Here is a 22782-nt window from a genome sequence, read left to right on the forward strand (position 1 = left end):
TTCATAAATCTACACGAGCAGAACAACTTTCAAAAAATACCTTTTCCTCCTCAAGTGTGGGTGTACTCTTCCCATCCTCAATACCAGAGTCTGAGAAGGTAGTCTTGGTTGAGGACTCACTCTCAGATTTCTCAGACTCGGATTTCTCAAGGATTTCACCCATTTTGTCTCCCACCTCATCTGGATCTTTCTTATGGACATTCTGCCGTGGCAGGGGTACAGGGACTGCCATGGTGGAGCCTGGCTCTTCCTCTGTTGATGTATCTGGCTGGTTCAGCTTCCTGGGGAATGGTACTGGTGCAGGTGAAGAGGGTGTGGTAGGGCTTGGGGTGTCCGGGGGCTGGTCACCTTCCAAACTGGTCTGACTAGTCTGGCATGGCTCCTTGGCTGAGGACTAAAGGAACAGAGAAGTGCTGTTAGGCACTGGTGTGACAAAACATTTCATGTTCGTAAGACATTAAGTCATGGGTGGTCTCCAAAATGTTAATGTTTTCAACCTTTGCTTCTGGTCCAAACACTAATGGGGGGAAAAAAACAACATTCAGGCCGTCCACCTTTTTGCTAACGAACTTTAATCTTTGCCTTAGTATGAATGCAGTCATTCCTGTTTTATACTTGCACATTGCTACTTTTAAGTATGGCTTAGATAGCTATCTAATCTGCAATGGCGAGGTAATAATTACAGAGGTGAAAAACCTGCGTAAGTCAGGACAGACTGCCAGGACCTGAGAGTTAATGGCATTATCATTGCTATTATGAAAATCTTGATGCAAAAAAATCAGTGTGCACTCTTTCATTTTTGCATACAGCAGTGCGTTAAATGTATTTTATTATGCAGACAAAGCTGCACTTTACAGTGTCAAAAGTATGTGAAACACCTGCAAATATGCTGCAAAACCAAAGCCCAAGACTAACAATCTTAGATAAATTATATTACTGCAGTTAGCATGTATACAGGTAAGGGAATCACATCTCAGAAGCACCCTATCAAATCAGACTAGGAAAGAATTAACTGATTATGCAGCTCAAAGAAAGCAAAAAACAAACAAACAAAAAAGCCAATCATTTAAATGATATAAATTAATTTTTTAAAAAAGAAAATTATCATGCAACATTAACCAGAAATAACGTAATGTTGATGTGCAAAAAGAAGATATTGCACAACTATGTATAACTGCACAGTCATATCTCAGACATGTGAGACAAGAATTCTACATATGTGCACATCTCTAATCATCAGCTCTGTATCAGGAACAGTCTCTTCTCCCTCAGGTAAAAACAAAACAAAACAAAAACCTGTCTTGATGATTCACAGCTTTACTAATGTCTCAGCAAACATCACTTTCTCACTTTGTGGGATATATATAGAAAAAGAGAAACTGTCTGGTTACTGCTTGTTTCGAAGTCAGCAATTTGTTACTGTATGTGTGAAAATGTTGCTGCCTGCAAATGAGAGGGAGCTTTTTTTTGTGCTTTCTAAAAAGAGATAATAAAATAACTAATGATTTTATTTAAAAAACAGAGCTGGCATCATACACAGAAATAATAACACAAAGTAAGATTTTAAGCAAACCATCTTGTTCAAGTACCATGAAATGTGGACCAGTGTACTTTGGCAGCATTTTAAAGGGTGGTCACACAGATCATTGATTTGATTTAGTTACTTTATATAAAGATAACTGATTCATCACACCAGCTTTTAAATAATAACTTTCCTTTCAATGATTAATGTACAACAAGGTGCATAAAGAAGACCTCCTACAGAAAGCTATTCCAAATACCTGTCCAGTTAAGACCTACACTGTTCAATTGTCTAGATGAGAGTGTTTACTGTTTAACGCCTAAAAGCTGGCAGTTTATAAATTTCCACCATTTTCTACTAATTTGCACCATCAGTATACTAGAGTCACCCAAATAAAATAAAAATAAAAAGACCCTTGAATGCCACAACATGTACAATAAGGAAGTACAATGTAAAAGGCCATTTGTCTTCATAGAGAAAGAACAAAAATGTATGAAAACATTTGTCTCATTACAGCATTTGTAAGAGTATTTCAAGGATCCTATAAAGACCTGCTATTGCCATGTAGAAATCCCCATGTTTTTGATTAAGGGTTAGAGTATCTTGGCTGAACAATAAGCAACCTAAAATAATTTACTCCTTTAGGGATTATGAGGCAATAGCTGTTTCTACAGGCCAAAAGCAGCACCTATATTTAACCATGTGCGGGTGTGGGTGAATGCCTGTGTTCCGTCTTCTGTTCCTTTGTTTGTGCTCAGGGCAGGCAGCAAACTGCACTTTCATCCTATGTTACTGTCTAATCTCCAGTTCTCTGTGAATTCATGAATGACTTCAGTGGAATAAACCATCAATCCTTCTGCAGAAAGGCTATATTTAGCAAAATATGCTTTAAGAGGAGGTCAACGAGTCAGGACTACAAACGTGAGGCTCGGTGGTTAAGAAGGAACCTACGTGCTGGGGAACACATGCAGGTAAATGCACGCCTTTTTGTCATTATGTGTGCAAGTTGCAACTTAATTACACAGTCTGGACACTGAAATTAAGGGTAATTTCCATCTCACTGTGTGGTCTGACAGGAAAATGAGAAACGTCACAGAAATGCATTTACTTGTAAAGTCAATACCACTTCTACGTCAAAATGCATCCACTTTCTGTGCCATTATTATGTTTTTAATTTAAATTAAATTAACCTATAAATTAAACCAATTGAATGGAAGAGCATTGACTGCACACTCTTGTTTTCGAAACACCAAAATAAAAAGGACAATGATAATGAACAGGTTTGGTACCACAGTAAGGTCCATGCCCTCGTCTTCCTCTCCTTCCTCTCTATTGTCTTCGATTTCCTCCATGACTTCAGCCTTGACCTCCGCCACCAGCTCTCTCAGCGGACGGTTGGTCGTCACCGATTTCACAAAAGGGTGCTGTAGATAGGAGAAGAGACAGTTATTAAGGCTGATCAGAAATTTATTTTAGGGATAAATAATATAAACACTACGCATTTAGTTATTGCCTAAGAGTGAGGCTGACTAAAAGGCTTACAACCATGAAGCAATATTTGCACAAAACACAAGAACAGTATTTTCCACAGGTTTAAATAATTAGCAGATGACACTACTGATGAATGTTGCAGCATTCTGCAACATCTCAACTTTCAATGATATCAATTTCTTTTCAAATAATCTGTAAAACTTTAAAATACAAAATGATGGATCAAGTGATGAGTGAAGTGAAATAAAATTCTGGTGCTTAAAAACGATACACTAAACGGAGGTAACAAACCGGAGGAGAAGACAAGACAACATACTTTCACTGCTGGGAAACTCTATCTGACACCTGCCAGTTCCTGCGCAGCATTAACAATGGGAACATCACAATACAACTCTCCACTTGAGGCAACAGTTTATTCTAACAGAATGCACCTAAAATAGCAACCCGTCTTCAACTCTACTATATCTAAAAAGAAAATGCATGTTTCCCCGTGCTTCAAGTAAGGCAGTAAGAACACTGTAACAGGAATATAAAAAAGGCAAATTAAAAGTTGAGTGCTGCAAGGATAAAAAGCTGATCATCTATTATTTAGATGCTTTGCACTCCTGTGTAATTTAACTGGAACAGCTGACAAAGGGGAAAAGTCTGCAAGGGGTGCTGGACCATGAAGTGTGTAGAAGTCAGTGTGTGTTGTGAGCCTCCACAGTTGTAGGTTCAGGAGCTTGCTTGTCCTTGAGGACAGCATTAGGCTTGAGTTTTAAGCTTCTCCAATGACAAATAACAGTCAGCTATTGCCTAATGAGATGTACACAAACGAGTGCCATTTGACTATTTGTGAGGCAAAATATGAATGCATGGATAAGTTGTATGCTTAAATGCATAGTGTCTACATTTGGATGTCATGATTCTTTCTATGTCAGCCCATTTTATGGCATCAACTGACAACATGAGCAACATAAGATAGAGTTTTTAAATCTCAAACTATTGCTGCACAGCCAGCCCTTTTTGATTTAGTGATTTTTGTAAGAAGAACATCAACATGAATGATGCAGCAACGCTGGTTAATTAAAGACAAACTTCAACTGAAATGGCTCCGATTTCAGCAACCACACGGCCACTTCCTCTGTAATCAGCCAACAGATTTATCTTAAAGCCATGTAAACCTGTGGCGTAAACAAGTCACATGAACATATGGTGATGGCAGTGAATGCTTCAATAATACTTTAGTTTGTCATGCTTGGTAGAGGCAGTGTTGCAATAAATGCACGTTTAAAAGTAAAAGGAGCTAAAATAAACTCAACTTCTGTTTCCACCATCTCAATTCGAAAATTGCAGAGAGAGACTTTTTGGAAGTAAAATTTCAGACATGTTTTAGATTTACATTAAGCCTAAGCAAGGTGAAACATTGGAGAAAAGAGTTTTAATGTGAGAAGCACTACATTAGAAGTACTCCAATTCTGAGAGAAAATAAGGCATCTTATTCTTTAACATGTTACACATCCAGCAAGGTATTTAAGGCTGGGAACTGGCAACTAGTTTCATAATCAACTCATGGTTGTTGCTTTCTAATTAAATTAGAGAACTATGAGAAATGTCCAGTTACAAATTCATGAAACCCACAGAAATATCAAAACATCTTTATATCAACTGCTTTAACTAAGAATCCAAAATTTCTGATTTAAAAATGTTTCTCAAATGTTAAGAAAATCAAAAGTAACTTATAAAGCCATAAAAATGACTTGAAATAAATTCAATTATGTCAATTATCTAATCATTGTTGCTTTAGTAAAGCTCTTTATTTCATTTGAATGCCTACTGAAGATTATAAAAGATATTTTTCTCCCATTGCCATTGAACTTATATGAGGGATGAGTATGAGTAGCTAGTAACTAAAAAAGTAGGAGTAACTAGTAGCATCAAGCACCTACAGCAGTAAACCTCTGAGAAATCTGCTTTAAGCTGTATAATCCAATAAATTATACCAGACCTCCCATACTCCAGGTAAACACATCCTCACTGAGGCAAAACACAGGGCAAAAAGACTAAGTGTTAGCACTGGTGCCTTGTTACACAGATATAGATGTGTATCAGTGGATATATGCTTTAGACTGAGAGAGAGGGGGAGATTTGGTGCGCATGGCTTTGTATAAAGATTAAATGTGAACAATATGGACCATTAGGTGACTAGAAGAGAAACCTGCAAAAAGCTCAGGTGTACATGCACAGGAATAAAAATAAAGTGTATGCTTTTGTCCCTCCATCTTTATGGACAGCTGTAGATCTTGAATGACGGAAATTCTTTAACTAGTTATAAAATTTTCATTTTTGAAGGTGGATTTGGCAGTTAAGACCGTTTTTAGGGTTAGGACTTTAATAAGTTAAGTTAGTGGTAAGAATTTTACTGGGCAAGGTGCAATTTTGGTAGTCAGCTGACTTGACTTTTATTAACCCAAATGTAGTAATTTAGGACAGATTTCTGTCTCAAAGAAGTTGTTTGCAGAATTAGAAGATTACACTTTTGTTTAAGATATACTCTATTAAGTTTACACAACCAAGATTAACTCAAAGTTCAAAATGTGCTACATTGTTCTACTTCAGAAATGTTTATATGCTTTCCAGGGCAGCTCTGCCAAAAACACCATAAAAACCCTGCACATGAGAAACTATGGGAGGAGACGCTGGATTCAATATAATACTAGTCATCCAGACGGTCTCCCGGCCAGCCACACACCCACAGTGACTGATACTGTGTCATGTTTTTTTGTATACATTCCTTACAGCCGCATATGTGGGACAGACGCAGAGTAATTATGGCAAAAAACAGGGAAGAGGTTAAAAAGATGTTTATAACCAATTCTTGTTTCCTGTGAAAAGCTTAGTGACAAAGACTTTGCAAAGCTTTATTTTTATATCCCTTATTTAGTCTATCCTGCACCAGGGATATTTTTTCGGACTTTTTTTATTCACCTGTATTTTTCCACATCTGCTCACTTCACCCTGAAGCCTGTAACATAAACTGACGGTAACTCCCGGCAAAGTGACATGATGCAACATCCATCACAAAGCCTCAATCTGACCACGCCCACAAGTGCCTACAGCTGTTAGGAGGCAGCGGACATGATAAACATCTAAAACTTGCAGCACAGCACCAAAAACTGGGCTGCGCCTGTCTCTTTCCCTCCCCACTAGAGAACACATGGAGAATTCCCTGCAGGCCTGACTAGGGTTTTCATCTTTGCCTTGCTCTAATTGGCCAAAGGTGGCAAACTCAAGTTAATCCTGGCACACCATTGGCTGAGAGCAGGAATGTAAATAGCTGGCAGCTCCTCAGCTATGGGATGCAGACAGGAAACTGTGGCTCTGAATTTTAATAGACATTGCTCTTGTTCTGTAATCCACACCCTGTTCATGGCTTTGCTCGTTCTACTGGCTCTGAAATCTAGAGTCTGATTGAAGCTCGTCTTTAGATATTTGCATTTCATTGCCACAACTTAGAATTACCATATGATGATGCCTTTAACAATCAATCAAACAGCTGCTTAGAACCATGTCTGCCCAGGATCATATGTATAGTGAAGTCTATAAAGGCCTCAAATAAGCTTGCTGACGAATACAAAATATGGTCAGAATCTGAATTCTGTTTCTGAGATGAATAATGTTGAAAACATTTTTGTAGGGTAATATTTTTTTTGAGGGTAGGGTGGGGTGGGGGCATTAGCGAAGAGGCCAAAGCTTCTTATTTCTTTTGTCCTTCCCCATCTAAACCTTCAAGGATATTTTATGATAGTGTCTTTATTCAGGATCCTTTACCATTACATTTTGGCTACTGCACATTTTCTACCTAATAATCTTTCACTTTTACACTATCAATTTCTTATAAAGCGTTTCATTTTCACCTGCATGTCTGTGCCCGCCATGGAACACCAACCTGGCACAGATCACTGTATTCAGGTCTTAAAATAGAAGATTAAACTGATCTCTGTGTGTGTGTGTGTGTGTGTGTGTGTGTGTGTGTGTGTGTGTGTGTGTGTGTGTGTGTGTGTGTGTGTGTCAGTACAAGACAAAGACAGAGTACGATGTTCCATTGTATGTCAAAGTGCAGCACTGTATAATATTCACTACTATTCAGTTACACACAGCATCAAGACTACCTCCAACATTTGAGCTGCAGTTGGGCGAGTCTCTGGGTTTTTATCCAAACATTTCCGCAGGAAGTCATTAAATGCCTGTGACCTTGAGTAAATAAAAGAGAAAAGAAGAAGTGAAGTGAAGAAGTGAAGAAACAGTTAAAACAAAAAAATAATTTTAAGTAACATTTCCAACCATTTTAGACCATCTTTGTACGCAGCTTTGTTGTGCGAAAAAAAAAAAGGTCTCAGCAGGAACAATGAATCAGCGGCCCTTTCTAAATCTCCCTCTACCTGATAACTTCACTTTCACAGTAATAAATTCACTGCTACAGCGCATTTAATCTCATTAAAGAAAAGGGTAGGAAAAAATTATAGTTTGGCACTCATTTAAGTGCAGCCTCTGCCACCTGGATGGTTGGCAGGTGGAAAAAGGGAAGGACAATTTGATGCATGACTGTCTAGAGCAGATTACAGTATACCAAGTGTGCAAAGTACTTGGAAGTGATTGAAATTAAATGACTTGTTGAAATCTAGACAGGGAAATAAAGTCCCCGTTGACTCCACTTGCCATTTTCTATCTTGTAGCTTATGAATCATGGAGGCAGGTTTCAAACTCCCCACTTTCTGGTTAACAAATTCCTCTTCGCAGCCTGTACATATTATGCTAGACAGTTGCAGGCCAAATGTGCAACAGCTGAATTCAGATTCTCACCATTTCTTTGGCTGCTCAAGGCTAGGAGGCTCAGACTTTGCGATCTTTAATAGCACCCTCATGGGATTGAGCTCGTGGTGTGGGGGTTCAATCTGCGCAAGCTCGATCAGAGTGATTCCCAAAGACCAGATGTCGGCCTTGTAGTCATATGGTGCATCCTTCATTGTCTCACACATGACCACCTCTGGAGCCATCCTGAGACAGATAAATAAGGTTAAACATTAAAGATTGTGGCATGCAAACTCCTCCACAAACGCACCACATGGTTCAGCACATAAATACTCTGTTGACTAAAAACATGCAGCTCCCCATGGGTTAAAAAAAATAATAAAAAAAACAACAAGTAAAGAATCTAAAATAACCATCAAGATGTAATTAAGTAATAACACATACATAAATGTAATATAAATAAGATACAAATTTTGACTAAGTGTAGTCAAAAAAGTAGCATTTTAGATTTTTGGAAGTTTTTTTCCCTGATCTGATCAGGACTGTGCACAGTTATGATTTAATTGAGCTGGGATGGTGGGGATGAATGATAACCTGTTCTAGTAAATGTTTAACTGTCATATTGGTATAGAGGAAGGCTCAATGGAACAAGGTTCACTGGGAATCATTTCTAATTTGGAGGAGCACTATTTGACAAGAATGAAGGACTGTAATGAATACTGACTGTATGCACAGTATCATTTTCTCTCAGGTATTAAGTGCTGTGAGCAGTCAAAAAGGGTTGACCTACCAATTTTAAGGTTCATAGATGATGTCTTCACATATGAATTATATTAAAGTAAACATTTAATATAGTTGTTTTGCATAACAGTAATAGATTTACAGATAATGTTGCAAATCAGGGAGCAGGATTGTTATATGATAATATGGGATTTAGAAAAAGTAGAGTGTAATTTATATAGTCATTGAAGGCATTGAATGTAGCGTACTAAGCCAACCCCCCGCCCCAGTGTTGCTGACTGAAACTGTAAACTTACCAGTATGGTGTTCCAATGAAAGAATCTCTTCTTTGTAACGTTTTGGTATTTTTTGCAGACACACCAAAGTCAGCTGCATGAAAAAAAGAAAAACGAAAAGAAAAGTCATGTGATGGAGGAAAGATATTCACTAGCATTTCACAGAAGGGGGGAATGAAACCAATTCAAAAACTTCCGGCTTTTTTTTCCCCTCAAAACCACGCCCATGAGGTAGACAAATACTTTTTAGCTTGTAAAGCCATCCTGACTGTGTGATCTTTGGAGTTACAAATCCAGAAACAGTAAACTTATAGCAGTCCTGTTTCCTTAAAAAAGTTGCCAGATTTCCAGATTACAGGGGTCTTGTTTTCACTTTAGTTTTTTCCTCCCGCCTGTCAGAAGGAATATCATGTGTACCATGCCGGGGTTAGAGAAGTGCTTGGCAGTAGCGCTTAGTTTTTGCACACAAGGCAGCAGGGTCACATCTTCAATTACAAACTGGTATGTTCTATTATGGGTTCTTAAATGACTTTTGGTTTTGTAGACTACAATTCAAAATCTTTGGCTTCACTGTCAAATGCATCACTTGAAACAGTCTGAGCTTTTCTACATCAAATCCTTTCTACATCAAGGATTTCTACATCTCAGAGACATTGAAATTAAGCAGTCCTTTTATTTTACATTGAATAAGAGTTAACACTATGTTTTTGGTAAAAACAACACAAAATAGATTAAATAGTTGTTCATTACCTACAACAGGGCGCTCATTATGTTCTACACTTCCAAGAACTAGTGCACAATAGCAGGTTTTAGCAGGAGTCCCAAAAGAACAGAAGTAATGTTAGTGGCAACCTCTATGCTTTTATCTTTTACCACTTCAATTATGCCCATTAGTCAGAGTTTATACTCATCAAATTCGAGGGTTTTAGTGTCAGAAGCTGCTTGCTGCCTCTTGAAGCCAATTTCTGAGTTTTTCCTTTGTTCCCGCATGTCTACTACATTAGGGTCCAAGATTAACATCACTACTTCAGTATTCGACAAAATATGTAATATGCTCATCTTCCATTACAGTGCTGAACAATGTTTTCTTTGCATAACATTTTGATAGCAAAATGAAGTAGACCATTGACTTTAGAATTTATTATGACCCAAATAATTGTTACATGAGATCACATTGACCTTTAAACGTTAAATTCTAATCAGTTGATCCCTGGGTCTAAGCCTATTTTAAAGACACGTCTCAAGGATTTCCTGATGAGAATAAAATTACAAAATTGTGATGGGAGACAGATGTAATCACTGACTCACAAGCCCTCACTGTTCACAGGTTATCATCATCATCATCATCAAAAACTGAATTGAAATCCACTGAGAACGACAAATGTGACGTTGTGTTTGAGAAAAATCTGTGTGAAGGTCATCACTGTAGCAAGTCTCTTTAAATTCTGACCAGTACTGTAGGGAGTTGTAGCGATTCTTGTGAATTGACGGACAGACGATGGATACAACAACATGGCATAACCGGATTGGCTAATCGTATAGGCTAAAAATAATGTTTCCTTCATGACGATAGCAGGAAGGCATGATACCTCTGATCCAATATTCATTTGCTTTTATTTTTATCGTTACCTGGATACAGCAACAGGAATTATGAGCAATTTTTTTTTGCCATCATCAACAATTCTTGGCACTGGTCACAACTGCTGTAAATAAGTTCATGAAAGTCAATAAAGACTTTTTTAATCCAAAAAAGAACTGCAGGAGTGCTGCATGAAAATCAGACATTTTAGCTGACCTCAAAGATAGTTTAATTGCTGTCTTGTTTGAATTAACATGTATTTAGATAAGTTTGAAGACTGTAAATGAGTCCATGTCATGACATAATGGGTTTACAGAGGCAACTCCCAATGATTATAGGCAACTGTGGTGGAGCTGGAGAAGAATGTAAGCAGGAAAGATTCTTGGCATCCAGCTTAATGAGCACAGTTTTTGACAAAAATGTGTCATATGATTTTTTTTTTTTTTTGTCTTAGCTCAGTAAAAATGATCAGAGAGCCAATCAGAGTAAAGAAGGTAAAACATCACGCCACAAACAGTTATCTAAAGTTTCATATCTGAGGATCCTAAATGTTATGCAATCATTTAGACAATTCAGCACTTGCTTACCTGGCACTTAGACAAAGCACTGCACTAGAACACCACACTTCAATCTAAAACAAACTAGAGTATGGATCCAACTTTTGTCGTCCAGCCATAAAATTTGAAGAATGTGAGGAACGCTTCAAAAAGCCAATAAATGAATAAAAATATGCAATGTTCTCAGATCACAGTTTTCCCACACAGTGCTTGCGATTCTCTGACAGCAGCAAAGGAGGAGTGCAGGACCTCTTACTGTGCATGTTATGTGTGGCATGCATTTATGTCAAAGAAACAATGAACCTAAAGATTAGCCAAGACCCCAGAAATAACCTTCAATGAGCAATGTGAATGATACATTAATCTGGGAATTAGTCCCACAATAATTATTTTGGCAGTAAAATGAAAGAGATGCAAGTCACAAATGTTTTTTAAGAGGTTAAAAAACTGCTCTCGAGTCAAATAAGAAAAGCAACCAATACTTTGTATTAGTCTGTACTATATTTTCTGCCTGAATATCAAATAAAATCTGAGTTTTCAAAACAGTACTGCAGTTTTCTGACTGTTCATACAAATGTGGTTGCAAAAACAAAACATCATTTTGTCCATCTTGATGCCTCTAATAAAATAAAAAAAATGATCAATGCATTACACTCTGCTAGAAATGAAAAACCTGAACATCACAACATCTAAAACTAAACACTTACCCAGTTTGATGTCACCATCCAGCATTAGGAGGATGTTACCAGCCTTCAGGTCTCTGTGGATGATCTTCAATCCATGGAGGTAGTCTAGCGCCTCCAACATCTGGCGACAAACTACCTGAATCTGTGGCTCTGTCAGCCCCCGATCCAACTCTGATATGGGCAGGAGAGGAGGAGAGGTTAGAGCAACAGAGACAGAACACTGCATCCTTGTAATTCATACAATCATGGCAAAATAAAGAGTACAGAGCTACCATGTGAGCTCCATGAGGAAAAAAAAACACTAAACCCACCATAGCAGATCAGATAGTATTACCCGATAAGTAATCCCAGATTAGAAAAACCTTCACACATCCAAGATAATCCTGCCCTGTAGACTTCGTTTCATCTCTGTCTGTGTTTGGTTAGCTGCAGATGGGGTGCAGGCAGTTATGAGGATGTGGATTACCCAGTGAAAACACCAGGGGGATTTCCCACACAGGAGGACTCCACTATGTCTGACTGTTTCAAGGCTTCAAGGTCAAATTAATAAAGCTGTAGTATGATGCTGTTTTTCAGGATTTTCTGCCTGATAAATTTGAGATTTTTAAATACATATACGGTCATGAAAGATAAGAACTAATTTTGACTTAAAAAAAAAAAAAAGACAAAAAAATAAAAACACTCTCTGAGGTTTGGAAACCAACTGTTGTTGTAAAGGAAAAAGAGTTTTAAATGAAAATACAGAGACAGAATGGCCTACCTAGCATGGCGGCATCCACAGCGCCTCCAGGGCAGAACTCAATCATGATCTTGGGGGGGGGGGGGGGGGGGAGAGAAACTGGTGTTAAACTTAACCCAGGAATTATAAGTAATAAAACTGACAGCTGAAAAACAGTCAGTGAAAGTCTGTGTTTCATGAGTTTGAACTTAGCTGTTGATGAAGCTTTTAATGTGTCTGTGATAGCAGAGACATCAATATACTTTAAGATGAAGGATTTTCAGTGGCACATAAAAGCAGAAAATCTAAATTTATATCAGAAGTGTGTCCTTCCTGTTAAATTATGTCATCACTCCCTGTAGAGAAAAACTGCCAAACACACATCAGTTCAGCAGTAAAGTAAAAGCAAAGGCAGATGGAGGAGGTAAAAACTGAAGACGTTTCCTAAATGGAGTCTTATTAGCCATGTCCTCAAACACACCTATTAGAAAACAATAGTAAGATTGAACTTCTTTCACAACACATACTTCATTTATAATTATGTTTTGAATCCAAAATTGAACTCTTGGTACTACGAAGCATACCTGCTGTGTGATCTCTTTTTTTTTTTTTTTTTTTTTTTTTTTACAATCATCAGTCTTTCTTGCTATGACAACACTGTCAAAGCATCAGCCAGGCACTGAACAAGGCATGGAGTTTCAGCCCAGACAAACCCGCACAATGAATGACAAATACCAAAAGGTGAAACCACACCATTGCACGTCTGACGGTATGAAACTATGCATACCTCTGTGTACACGCAGTCACGTGAAGGCGCACATACTTTGCAGAGATTCAGAATATGAGGACTGCCATTCTTGGCATTGAACACCAGGTGGAACAATGCTCTTCTGTCACGCTGACAAACTTCATTAGTTTGGGCTCTGCCATGTGTCATCAGCGATCTTCCATTTTGCTTAGTGTGTTTAAAAGTTAGTTTCATATCAGATTTTTAGTTTTTTAAAATAAACAGCTGAAAGACTGTCTGGCCTGTGTATGACGCATGTTTCCAGCTTTTATATCTTTGAACTAGATCGAAGTTTTACCACGTGTTTAAGTTGTTTTACAGTAGCTAAAAACCTGTTTTAAGATTCCACTATTTGATCAACAAAGAAGAAACAGAAATCTAACATAGGTCAGGTTTAGCATTTTATTCTTCAAGTAAGAAGATTAAGGAAAAAGAGTTTCGCACACACTTCAAAAATTAACATTTCCTGTTGATATGCATCCTTCCACCATTATGATCTGCTAAAGTTAAATAAGAACAGAATGTATTATTTTAAAATGTGTACCAACTGATGTGCAGTTTCTTCCCATCAATATTATCAGTATATATACACTCTGAAAATATTTTGTTTATTCTGCATATTCTCAACACTACAGAGGGTGGTTAATCACACCTTTTATTACAAACCACATCCCTGTTCCTGCTCACCACTGCCCATTTTTTTCACTTCTGTTTAAAAACCACTCTCCAAGTTAAACGAACTGCACTTTAGTGGTAGCACAAAGCGCTGGCCAAACTAAACAGCTGTACATTACTCGGCTGTGACAGAGGCAACTGGTTTGTGTAGTCATCAGTGTGTCTGCAGCAAAGATTTGTTCTCGCTGCGTGAAAGAATCTTGGATGACGTGTGATGCTGTGGGTAAAGAATGCGCTCCAACTGGTCAAGCTGCATGATATTCATAACCACTGTGGGCTGAACACACACGTACACTCAGTGTCCCTGTGTATCTGAGTCAGAGTGAGACTTTAAAAAAAATAACTAAACAATAAGCCAGTGTATTTCATCCCCTGTTTAGAGATATATCTCACATTTTACTCTAAAGGGGTGATTTTTTATCTTCAAGTGTCTTAAAAAAACATTAGGACAATTTATGAGTGTCTTTTTCTTCCGAGTACAGCTGGACGCAACTTGATAAAGTCTACAAACCCCTAAAAGCTTTAAAATAAATGGAGCAGGCTTAGCTGACACCGCAGTGTTCCTCCAGTTCGCCACTCTGTACCTTCACAGTGATTTCTTACCTCAATTTAACAGACGGCAAAGGAAAGTAAAAGGCTATTTGCCAGCAAAAAAATGTTATACAATCAAGGATAACTAAACCTTCAAAAACGCAGGCAAGGTGGTGTAAAAAAAACAAAACAAAACAAAAAACCCCAAAAATCCTTAGAAAGTCTTCTTTCTTTGTCAAACAGTACAGCGCTTGAGTAGAGTAATGCACTTACAATTTCTCACTGTATCTAGGACTAGGTACTGTTCAATGACCTATTTAAGATTATATATAATATTATGAATTCAATATAATCCAGGCCTACAAACTGTGGGTGATCTTGATTCCCTCAACCTAGCCATAAGCCTGTCTTAATGGGCAAAACTTGAAGAGTGTAGTGGCATTTAGGCTGCACCCGGTCCACACACAAAAAAAAGACTTGACCCATTACCCACTTTAAGCCTACCTCATGAGTTTCTGACCACTGACACATTTGACAGTGCCAAGTTACACATGCCTTAAGTAACACAGATTTTTGTAGTATTAGACCGTTTAGAGATAGAGCGCTCATTAGGGGGAAAAAAAGAAAAAGAAAATTTGCATAGCTAACTATGAGTAATACTAAGGGATAATGTACTTTTACATGCTAAATGATATGAAATATTCTCTTAGCTATCTGTTTAAATCCTCTCTTCTCCTGCGTCTTTCTTTGCCTCTCCCTGTTTGTTCTTCTCAGTGCTGACATCAGCAGTCCCATCTCCACGTTAAAGGCCCTGTTTTTCTCACGCTGTGGGCCAGGCTGCCTTGCTAACCTCCAGACCAGATTGGAACAAACAGCCTCTCACTGTCTTCTCTCTTTGTGGTAGAAAGCAGAGCGGGTGGGTCGTCACTGGAATGCACTGACTTACACTGCCCAGTCCACCCAATTGGAGGTAACCAGGGCCTGACCACCAGTAACTACTGGGCTAATTGTTGTGCTTACAGCAATGAGGTGTAGAAACTTTTCCAGATTGTGCTCTTGTAAAGACTAATTACAGACAACCAGTTGTCACTTCAGTGACAATCTTTAACACAGATACTTCACATACATTTTAAAAACATTTCCAATACTTTTAAGACACTGAGTGTAATTATGTGTTAGACAGAAACGCATTAGTTACTGGAGACAGCTCAGAATTCACATGACAAACAAGGCCTGTTACTCTGAAGCCACAAAACACAGGAAACATGCGGTCTGAAAGCAACAGGCAGAGAGGTTTGTACATTTAACTTATCAAGCTAACCTAACAGTTGCACAGGGTCCAGCTTTGACTCATGGGCAATGTTCAACCCCCTCCACATTTTATTTAGGTCAACTACTAAATTCATTGTTGGTTTAATGCATGTATGCAATAAAGCATAATTACATTGTGAATTAGCAATTTTTAGTACATTAATTCTTTATTAAAACATGAGTTTGGCTTTGTTGCGTTACACCTCTGGTAAAGTTTTGACTGATCAGCAGTTCATTAAGTGTTAACTTGAATTTTAATAGCTTACGAGTTCTGTCATGCTTGATTTAAGGCATACAATTCTAATGCTTAATAATTAACTGATAACTAACAGAAGAGTCACAAACATGCCAAACTAAACATCTACATTTTGCACTTCTAGTAACCGCAATAATCTTTATCTTTAGCTTTAACACTGCCTTGTAATTCTTCAAATATTTAAAATCATGCCCCGACGTGAGGTCACCATTTGTCTTGGCCAGACAGAGTGGGAGATTACAGAGGGAGTTGAAAAGTTTACACTTGACCCAGTGTATGTGTGAGAAGAAAGAATGATTCAAGAGCAGGGGAAAAATAACTGAGATTAATCCTCATTCTTGTAGTATCATCAGGGTCATTTCTGATGCATTATGTCAGCCAGGGGTTCTTCTGTCATTCCTATTTAGGCAATAGACTCTTCTTATCACTATTTTTACAACAGAGCTTGCATACGGAGGAGAAATATACTCAAGATAAAACTGTTGCAATAAAAACAGTTGTCACAGAGTGAAACGGAACATCCCACGAGCCATTCAACATGCACAGTGAAAATATTTGTTTTGACCCTCTTCACTGACTGTTGAGGTTTGTGTGTCATGGCTTTTTTGGGTCCTGGTTATGAGTGGTTTTGAGAGGAAGACGACTGAAGTTCCTTTAGTGCATTATGCACCAATCTAATTTCAGCCTAAAATCATTGAAAAAGGTCTAATTTATTTAATTGCTTTGTTTTGTTTTTCTCCATCCAGATCATGTTAAAATGTGTAAAGATAGTGTGTCAGTGTTTGTGGTTAACCTCTTTGACAATGTTCAGCCAAAGAAAAATAAAACAAAGAGGCAGAGGGCAGCAAGTCTGTGGTTTTTAACTTGAGTCTGATTTGCTCATTCAGATTTCAGCATTACCTACCCAGAGTTTATTCTCATAATAGAAAGCGTCAAGCAGCTTGACAATGTAGTGGTGGTCACATTTAGCCAAGATGTCAATCTCGACTATGTAATCTTCCAACTCTTCCTCAGATTTGGTCTCGATCACTTTGGCAGCAGCCAGAACTCCTGTCTCCTTGTTTCTGGCCTGTGAAAGGAAAACAGATCAATGTTAAATGAAACATGCATGAGTAATGGCAGACCTTTTTTAATTCATTTTACTCCCGTTTTTGTGCTCAAAGACTTTCAAAGCAAAATTAACCAACCCTGTGAATTTAAGTGTTTCAGGTCTCCAGAGAGACCAATTTTTATCATTTAGTTATACAGAAAACATCAACAGTGCAGGAGGTTATTGCCAACATTTAATTTTTCATGGCCCATATAACAGGGAAAAATAAATAAATACACAGTATGACCAATGTTAAGATTAAGGGCCACATTTACAGTTCAAAGGCCCCCTTTTTGTTTGAAAATCTACAGTTGGTGATTAACTAAAGAGGTGCAGTGTCATGGCATAGTCAGAGGTATTTTTCCAGCTAGCCATAATTAATACAAAATGTGTTGGTAGGTGATTCTGTAAATTTTCCACAGTACTTAAAATCATACAAATGTGAATTTTGCAACGTGCAGTTTACAGTAAAATGTGCTAGGGGCATGTCTCATTTTGAGCCTCATGTGACTGTGATAGTTTCCCGTAAGAGTGGTAATTTATTTGGAATGTCAGGCGGTGAAATTATCAAAATAAGCTCATAATTGACAAAGATGGATGGCTCAAAGCTCGGAGCTAAAGCATTAGCTCCGTCCTTAAATGAGTCCCTCAATGAGTTCTCACTCTGAGTTTCTAGAGACAGAACAATGCCTGAGATTAGGCACACAGCATAGGAACATCTAATGATAAATAAGGTTTCTACTTTTTCTGCACATCATATAGCTCCACTTTTATACACGTTGATATTTTATAACCCTCCTTTGGATAAATGCTGGACTCCACCTGAGCTGTCAGTTTTATGCAGAGATAAGATGAGATGGTCCACAGCGAATTCTAACAGTAGAGTTTCTTATATCAAAAACATATTGATTCTCCTTCTCCAGTTGCCTCTCTTTTATTTGAATTACAATTTCCAGAGAGAAACACATGTGTAAAACCTGAGCATACACTATATTATCTTACTCACTACCTTGTCAGGTCTGCTCATTTTTGGCAAAATTAATTTGCTCTGCTCTTGGTAGACTGCATGAATAATCTTTTTAAATGAACTAGCTGCATTTATAAATTAGTACATAACTTTCCACTCCCATCAATACACTGGGGAATCATGGTAACGTGCCCTGCATAGTTTATCTGGCACCAAGAGTCTCAAGTCTTAGTTTGTTCAAAAGAGATAACTTTGATCACAATCTGTGCTGGACTTTATTGTCCATGCTCTAGCCAAACGGAAGAAGACACTCCAAGATCCACACGACAGCAATTAAAATGCTGACTAACATTTACAGGCAAAACTGGAAAGGAAGCTCCACACCCTCCCCTGAGCAACTGAAGAGTCAGAGGAACTGAAAAGAAGAAAATGCCACTTAAGCCAAACCCATCACACGCATAGACAAAGAATTCCTCATCGCTCTGAGTGGTAAAGAGAAGAAAATAAAGCAACAAAACATTCAAACGGTAGAGTGACTCAAACAGCATCAAACACATGACGCCATCTCGTGTATGAGGCAGGCTTTTTTCAATGTGTTTCTACAGTCAGAAGTAGATATTCACTCCAGTCATTGTTAGTGTTCAACTGGAGAGAAATGAAGACTTGAAGTGGAGTTGACAACAAATAGCTAAAGGCGGGGTCATCTGCCACACCTCATTTAAACCTGCCCTAAAAAATATCAATTCAATTTCTTTGCTGTAAAAATCTAATATCTAGGAAGTAATGGTTTCATCACGATCATGAATGTTGTCTGATTAATATGGTCAATGCATGTGCATATAATGAGCACAAGTGTTTCATTTTATGACTAAATAAGGAAAAAACTAAGAAAAAGAAACAACTGCCTATCCTGGTGAAATCTGGACCCTGTTGTGGTCTACATCCACCCAGTGGCCTGCAGAAACAGACTATATTAAGTCTGGTATCTGAATCCTTCATGGTTTACAGAGGCTGTGGGAAAACATCTGAACAAACACATGAGGTTCACAGCGACACATCCTCATCGCAGTACTCCTTGGACTATGCGCGTTTACCTAACAGAGCTCCGGAGAAGTTAAACTTTCCCCAGCAGATTAACCTAAAGTGTGACTCAACAGGATGTGATCTCTTGCCATCAAACAATCAGTCTGTTAACAAGTCTCAACAGTAAACACAGACACCAAACTCTTGCAACTGCTTTGCTAACATTACAGCTCTCTGCAATAGCGCTGTATCAGCTTCAACAAAGTCACCATCTGGGGTCAGATTTCCAAAGAAATGCATGTTTTGACAAGCTAACAATTCCAACTACACGTCTGTGGAAAACACACATCTGACAAACACAGTCAACACTGAGTGGGTAACCTTACTTTTAGTACAACAGATTTTTTTTAAAAGTTCTAAACTTCCTTGTACAAAATGAAACTCTCCAGACACTTAAGAAATTCTCATTTAGTACAATTCTTCCTTGTCAGACCTGCCTTCCTTGTTAAGTAAAAGGTAACTTGAATTCCAGAAGGTTTATTGGAGTTCCAGTTACTAGTAGAGTGTAAAATAAAATGATTCAGAGAAAGGTTAAACTTACACACTCCTTAAGCATTTTTCTAATCCATTTACAAACTAATGTAAACAAATCAGTTGGCAACACAAATGGAATATGTGTTTGGAATATCCCAACACACAACAACAGGGTAGACAAGAACAGTCGGGCAAAGCATAACCGAGTGAGCAAATAGCTAAACATGACAAATGTTAGGGGAGTCGGTGCAGTTTTTATGTGTTTGAAAGAAAAAGAATATTATATTATAATATTGACCAATACATCGAAACATTTAATGTTTAAGTCAAATATCCATATCAATCGTTTAATTAAAAAAGAAAAAAAAAATCATACATCAGACAGACTCTACTCAGAAAGGCCTGTCTCTCATGCACACATGCAGGCATGCATGCACGCACATACACACCCCTTTACATCTCAGTGGGAGCAAGGCAGAGGAATGTGCCTCTGGGCTTCAGCTGGTTGGGGGTAGACTCAATGGGCAGACTGAGAGAAGTGAGTGTCCTGCAGTTATGTGGTCCTTTTTGTGTGGAGTGAGGAATGCATTACGTCAATGAGGATCCTCAAGCATGGTATATAAACACAAACGTGTTTATATATGCACCTTACCATCTGTATACATTCCACTAAAAGGAACAAACATCAAATCTCACAAAGGACAAGCTGAATTTCTGGAAACTAGCACCACATCAGTGCACAAGTGTACGCAGTCATATGTGCACGTTTTGGTGTATAAATGGTAGTGTGCTTATTGCACCCAACTAAAAAATTGAAAATGTTTTCCACCACATCGTCCCATATAAGAAGGATTGTACCTTTTTTTTGCACTTTATGCAACAAATATGACAACATTTTCTAACTTGTAACAGTTTTCCAACTTGCAACTCCTACACAACTCATCTGTTATAGAGCAGATGACACACACTGATATCAGCTGGCCCAGGGGCCACCTACAGCATTCTTAACATGTTCACTCATGACATAACTAAAGTTCCTCCACTTTTTAAAAAGCATACTCGGGCACCAGATGTTAAAGTTGAATAGGGAAAAATATCACGCTTTATTGAAAACATTAACATCTAATTTATTACATAACGACGGCACACCCACAACCCCTTAAGGAGAAGAAATATAGTCAACTTGATACTGTAGCCGTTGCCATCCCACGAGACAACACTGTTTCAAACCCGATGACTCTTTACTTCCTCTGACTCTACTCCAGAGGAGAACAACTGTCTTAGGCTTTGTTTTGGTCTGGTTTCCATGGTTTCTACCTAAAGAACTTGTTTCTTCTCTGTCCTCATGGTTCAAAGCTCTCTGTCCATTTTACCATTTGCTCTTGTGGCATTTAAACAGACGGCCTAAGCATTTGTTCACTTTGAATTTTGTACATTCTGAAAATATCTGATTAAACCACACATCAACTAACAGACTACATAATGCTGAGTTATTAACCTGGACCGCAGACTTATAATTTGGGCTGTTGCAATTAAATACTGCCATTATTTAATCTGCAGATTAATTTGGTCTATTAAAAACCAAAGTTGCCAAAAAATATTTCGTTTACTCCAACATTGCATAACTCCAAAGACTGCAACAGAGTTACCATTTGTGAGCCTGTTGCTATCAAATTCTTAGCATTCAGATTGGAAAAATTATTATTTCCCTATCAAAATAGTTTCTGGCAACCTTTAGAGCAATAATAGCTCAGAGACTGTGAAAAGAAAACATTTCTTCTGCATCTTTTCATTTTCTTTATGTTTTTTTTAATCAATCATCCACCAGCCTACTATCAGAGTGCCTCTGTATCCATCTTTCTGAAGGTGATTTAAGTCTCTCATATGGTTTTCAGTCTACTTAATGTAACACATGTGCAATAAACCCAGGCCATCCTCCTCACTTTGTACACAAAGCTGTAAATATAAAATGTGTCTGCCAAACCTGCCTGACTTAGTTTCCCCATACTACTTTCTGAAGCTCCTGCTAGACAAAAGAATTAAAAAGGGGCAAGGACAGATGTTACTGTCCTGTGTGTCCACCTCCACACATACTGTAGGTACTGATAGACTAAGTAAACATAAACGTACAAAAGCACACACTTCCAGTCTCCTGTGTTTGTGTGGCAGTCTTTTCAAAGTTAATCAGGACTGGAAGCAATAATGTTAAATATCCTGTGTTGACTAAAGTATTAATGATTAATGTGGATGTTTTGATTCAAAAGCACATGCCTGGATAATACAGCAGCTAAAACCCTAATCTCAACCTTAAAAATAAACTTAGATTAACGTTTTCCTCATTTTTAAAATGTATCTTTGTTATTGTTAAGAACATAAAAAAAACTAATTAAGTGACATGTCAAGGGACCAGGTGACCTTATGTGACTGATTACACAGAGAACTTTCTCTGGGGTCACTCACCTACAGGCTGAACAGGCATTAAACACATACAGCTCCCTTCAGGAGAATGTGTGCACGGTAGACCTTTGTCCCTTTATAAACCTGTGAACCGCCTCGCCCCTACAGGCCCTTCCCACATGTCTGCGAGCAAGAATGTGGTTCTTAGCTCACATATATAACTCACACCTCTTATTGAGATGCAAAGTATGGCACAAGCAGCACATGTTAAACAGCTACATGTAGGATGTTGACTTATTCATCTCTTGTTCTGTGATGGCCGTCTCAAGTGCCAAGTGGAACATTTGAGTATTTCTGGTTAGTCAGGCAACAGTGTCAAAATCAAAGGTGTCATTACTGCTGGGGATGCCTTTGACTCACTTTTTGTAGTCCTAATTTCCTTTTTATTTCCTCTGCCACCTTCACATTTCCAGTATGAATCAGAAAGCAAATGCTTCTAAAGTGGGCTTGACACTCGCTTAAAGGTGGGAAAGAAATGAGCTGATCAAAATAATTAAAGCTCGTCTGAGTCACCTTTTGCTATTGTTTGCGTACAGCAATTAGACCTTACAGGAAGTAGAAGTGACTGAATAGTGCATTTGCCTGGATTCATCCACCCAGTCAAGTCACCAGCTCTCCTATCTTCTTGGTAAAGGTTGTTGTTCGCAGCTTTTGAGAAGGGCCCAAGCCACTATCTTGGAGCCCCCCCATCCCCAAGCTCCCTACACTTTAGGCCAAACTGATAAACCACTACGGAGTAATGGATTGTGTTTTTTGTGATAAAAAAAAATAGAAAATACTGATTGGGCGTA

At 38.2% G+C, this 22782-nt stretch overlaps 1 protein-coding gene across 1 annotated transcript in view; it reads right to left on the reverse strand.

Annotated features, from left to right (window-relative positions):
• The window catches only part of stk10 (serine/threonine kinase 10), a 38177-nt gene that overhangs the window by 9990 nt on the left and 5405 nt on the right, over nucleotides 1–22782 (reverse strand). Inside the window, exons 2-9 of the mRNA XM_084940683.1 lie at nucleotides 16825–16989; nucleotides 12403–12451; nucleotides 11664–11813; nucleotides 8842–8914; nucleotides 7856–8050; nucleotides 7165–7246; nucleotides 2812–2946; nucleotides 41–394 (exon numbers count right to left, since the gene is read on the reverse strand). Coding sequence (XP_084796809.1) covers nucleotides 41–394; nucleotides 2812–2946; nucleotides 7165–7246; nucleotides 7856–8050; nucleotides 8842–8914; nucleotides 11664–11813; nucleotides 12403–12451; nucleotides 16825–16989 — 1203 coding nt within the window. The remainder of the gene's footprint in view (nucleotides 1–40; nucleotides 395–2811; nucleotides 2947–7164; nucleotides 7247–7855; nucleotides 8051–8841; nucleotides 8915–11663; nucleotides 11814–12402; nucleotides 12452–16824; nucleotides 16990–22782) is intronic.

Source organism: Perissodus microlepis, chromosome 10 (genome assembly GCF_051167445.1).
Source record: "Perissodus microlepis isolate ML-2025 ecotype Zambia chromosome 10, ASM5116744v1, whole genome shotgun sequence".
Taxonomy (NCBI): Eukaryota; Metazoa; Chordata; class Actinopteri; order Cichliformes; family Cichlidae; genus Perissodus; species Perissodus microlepis.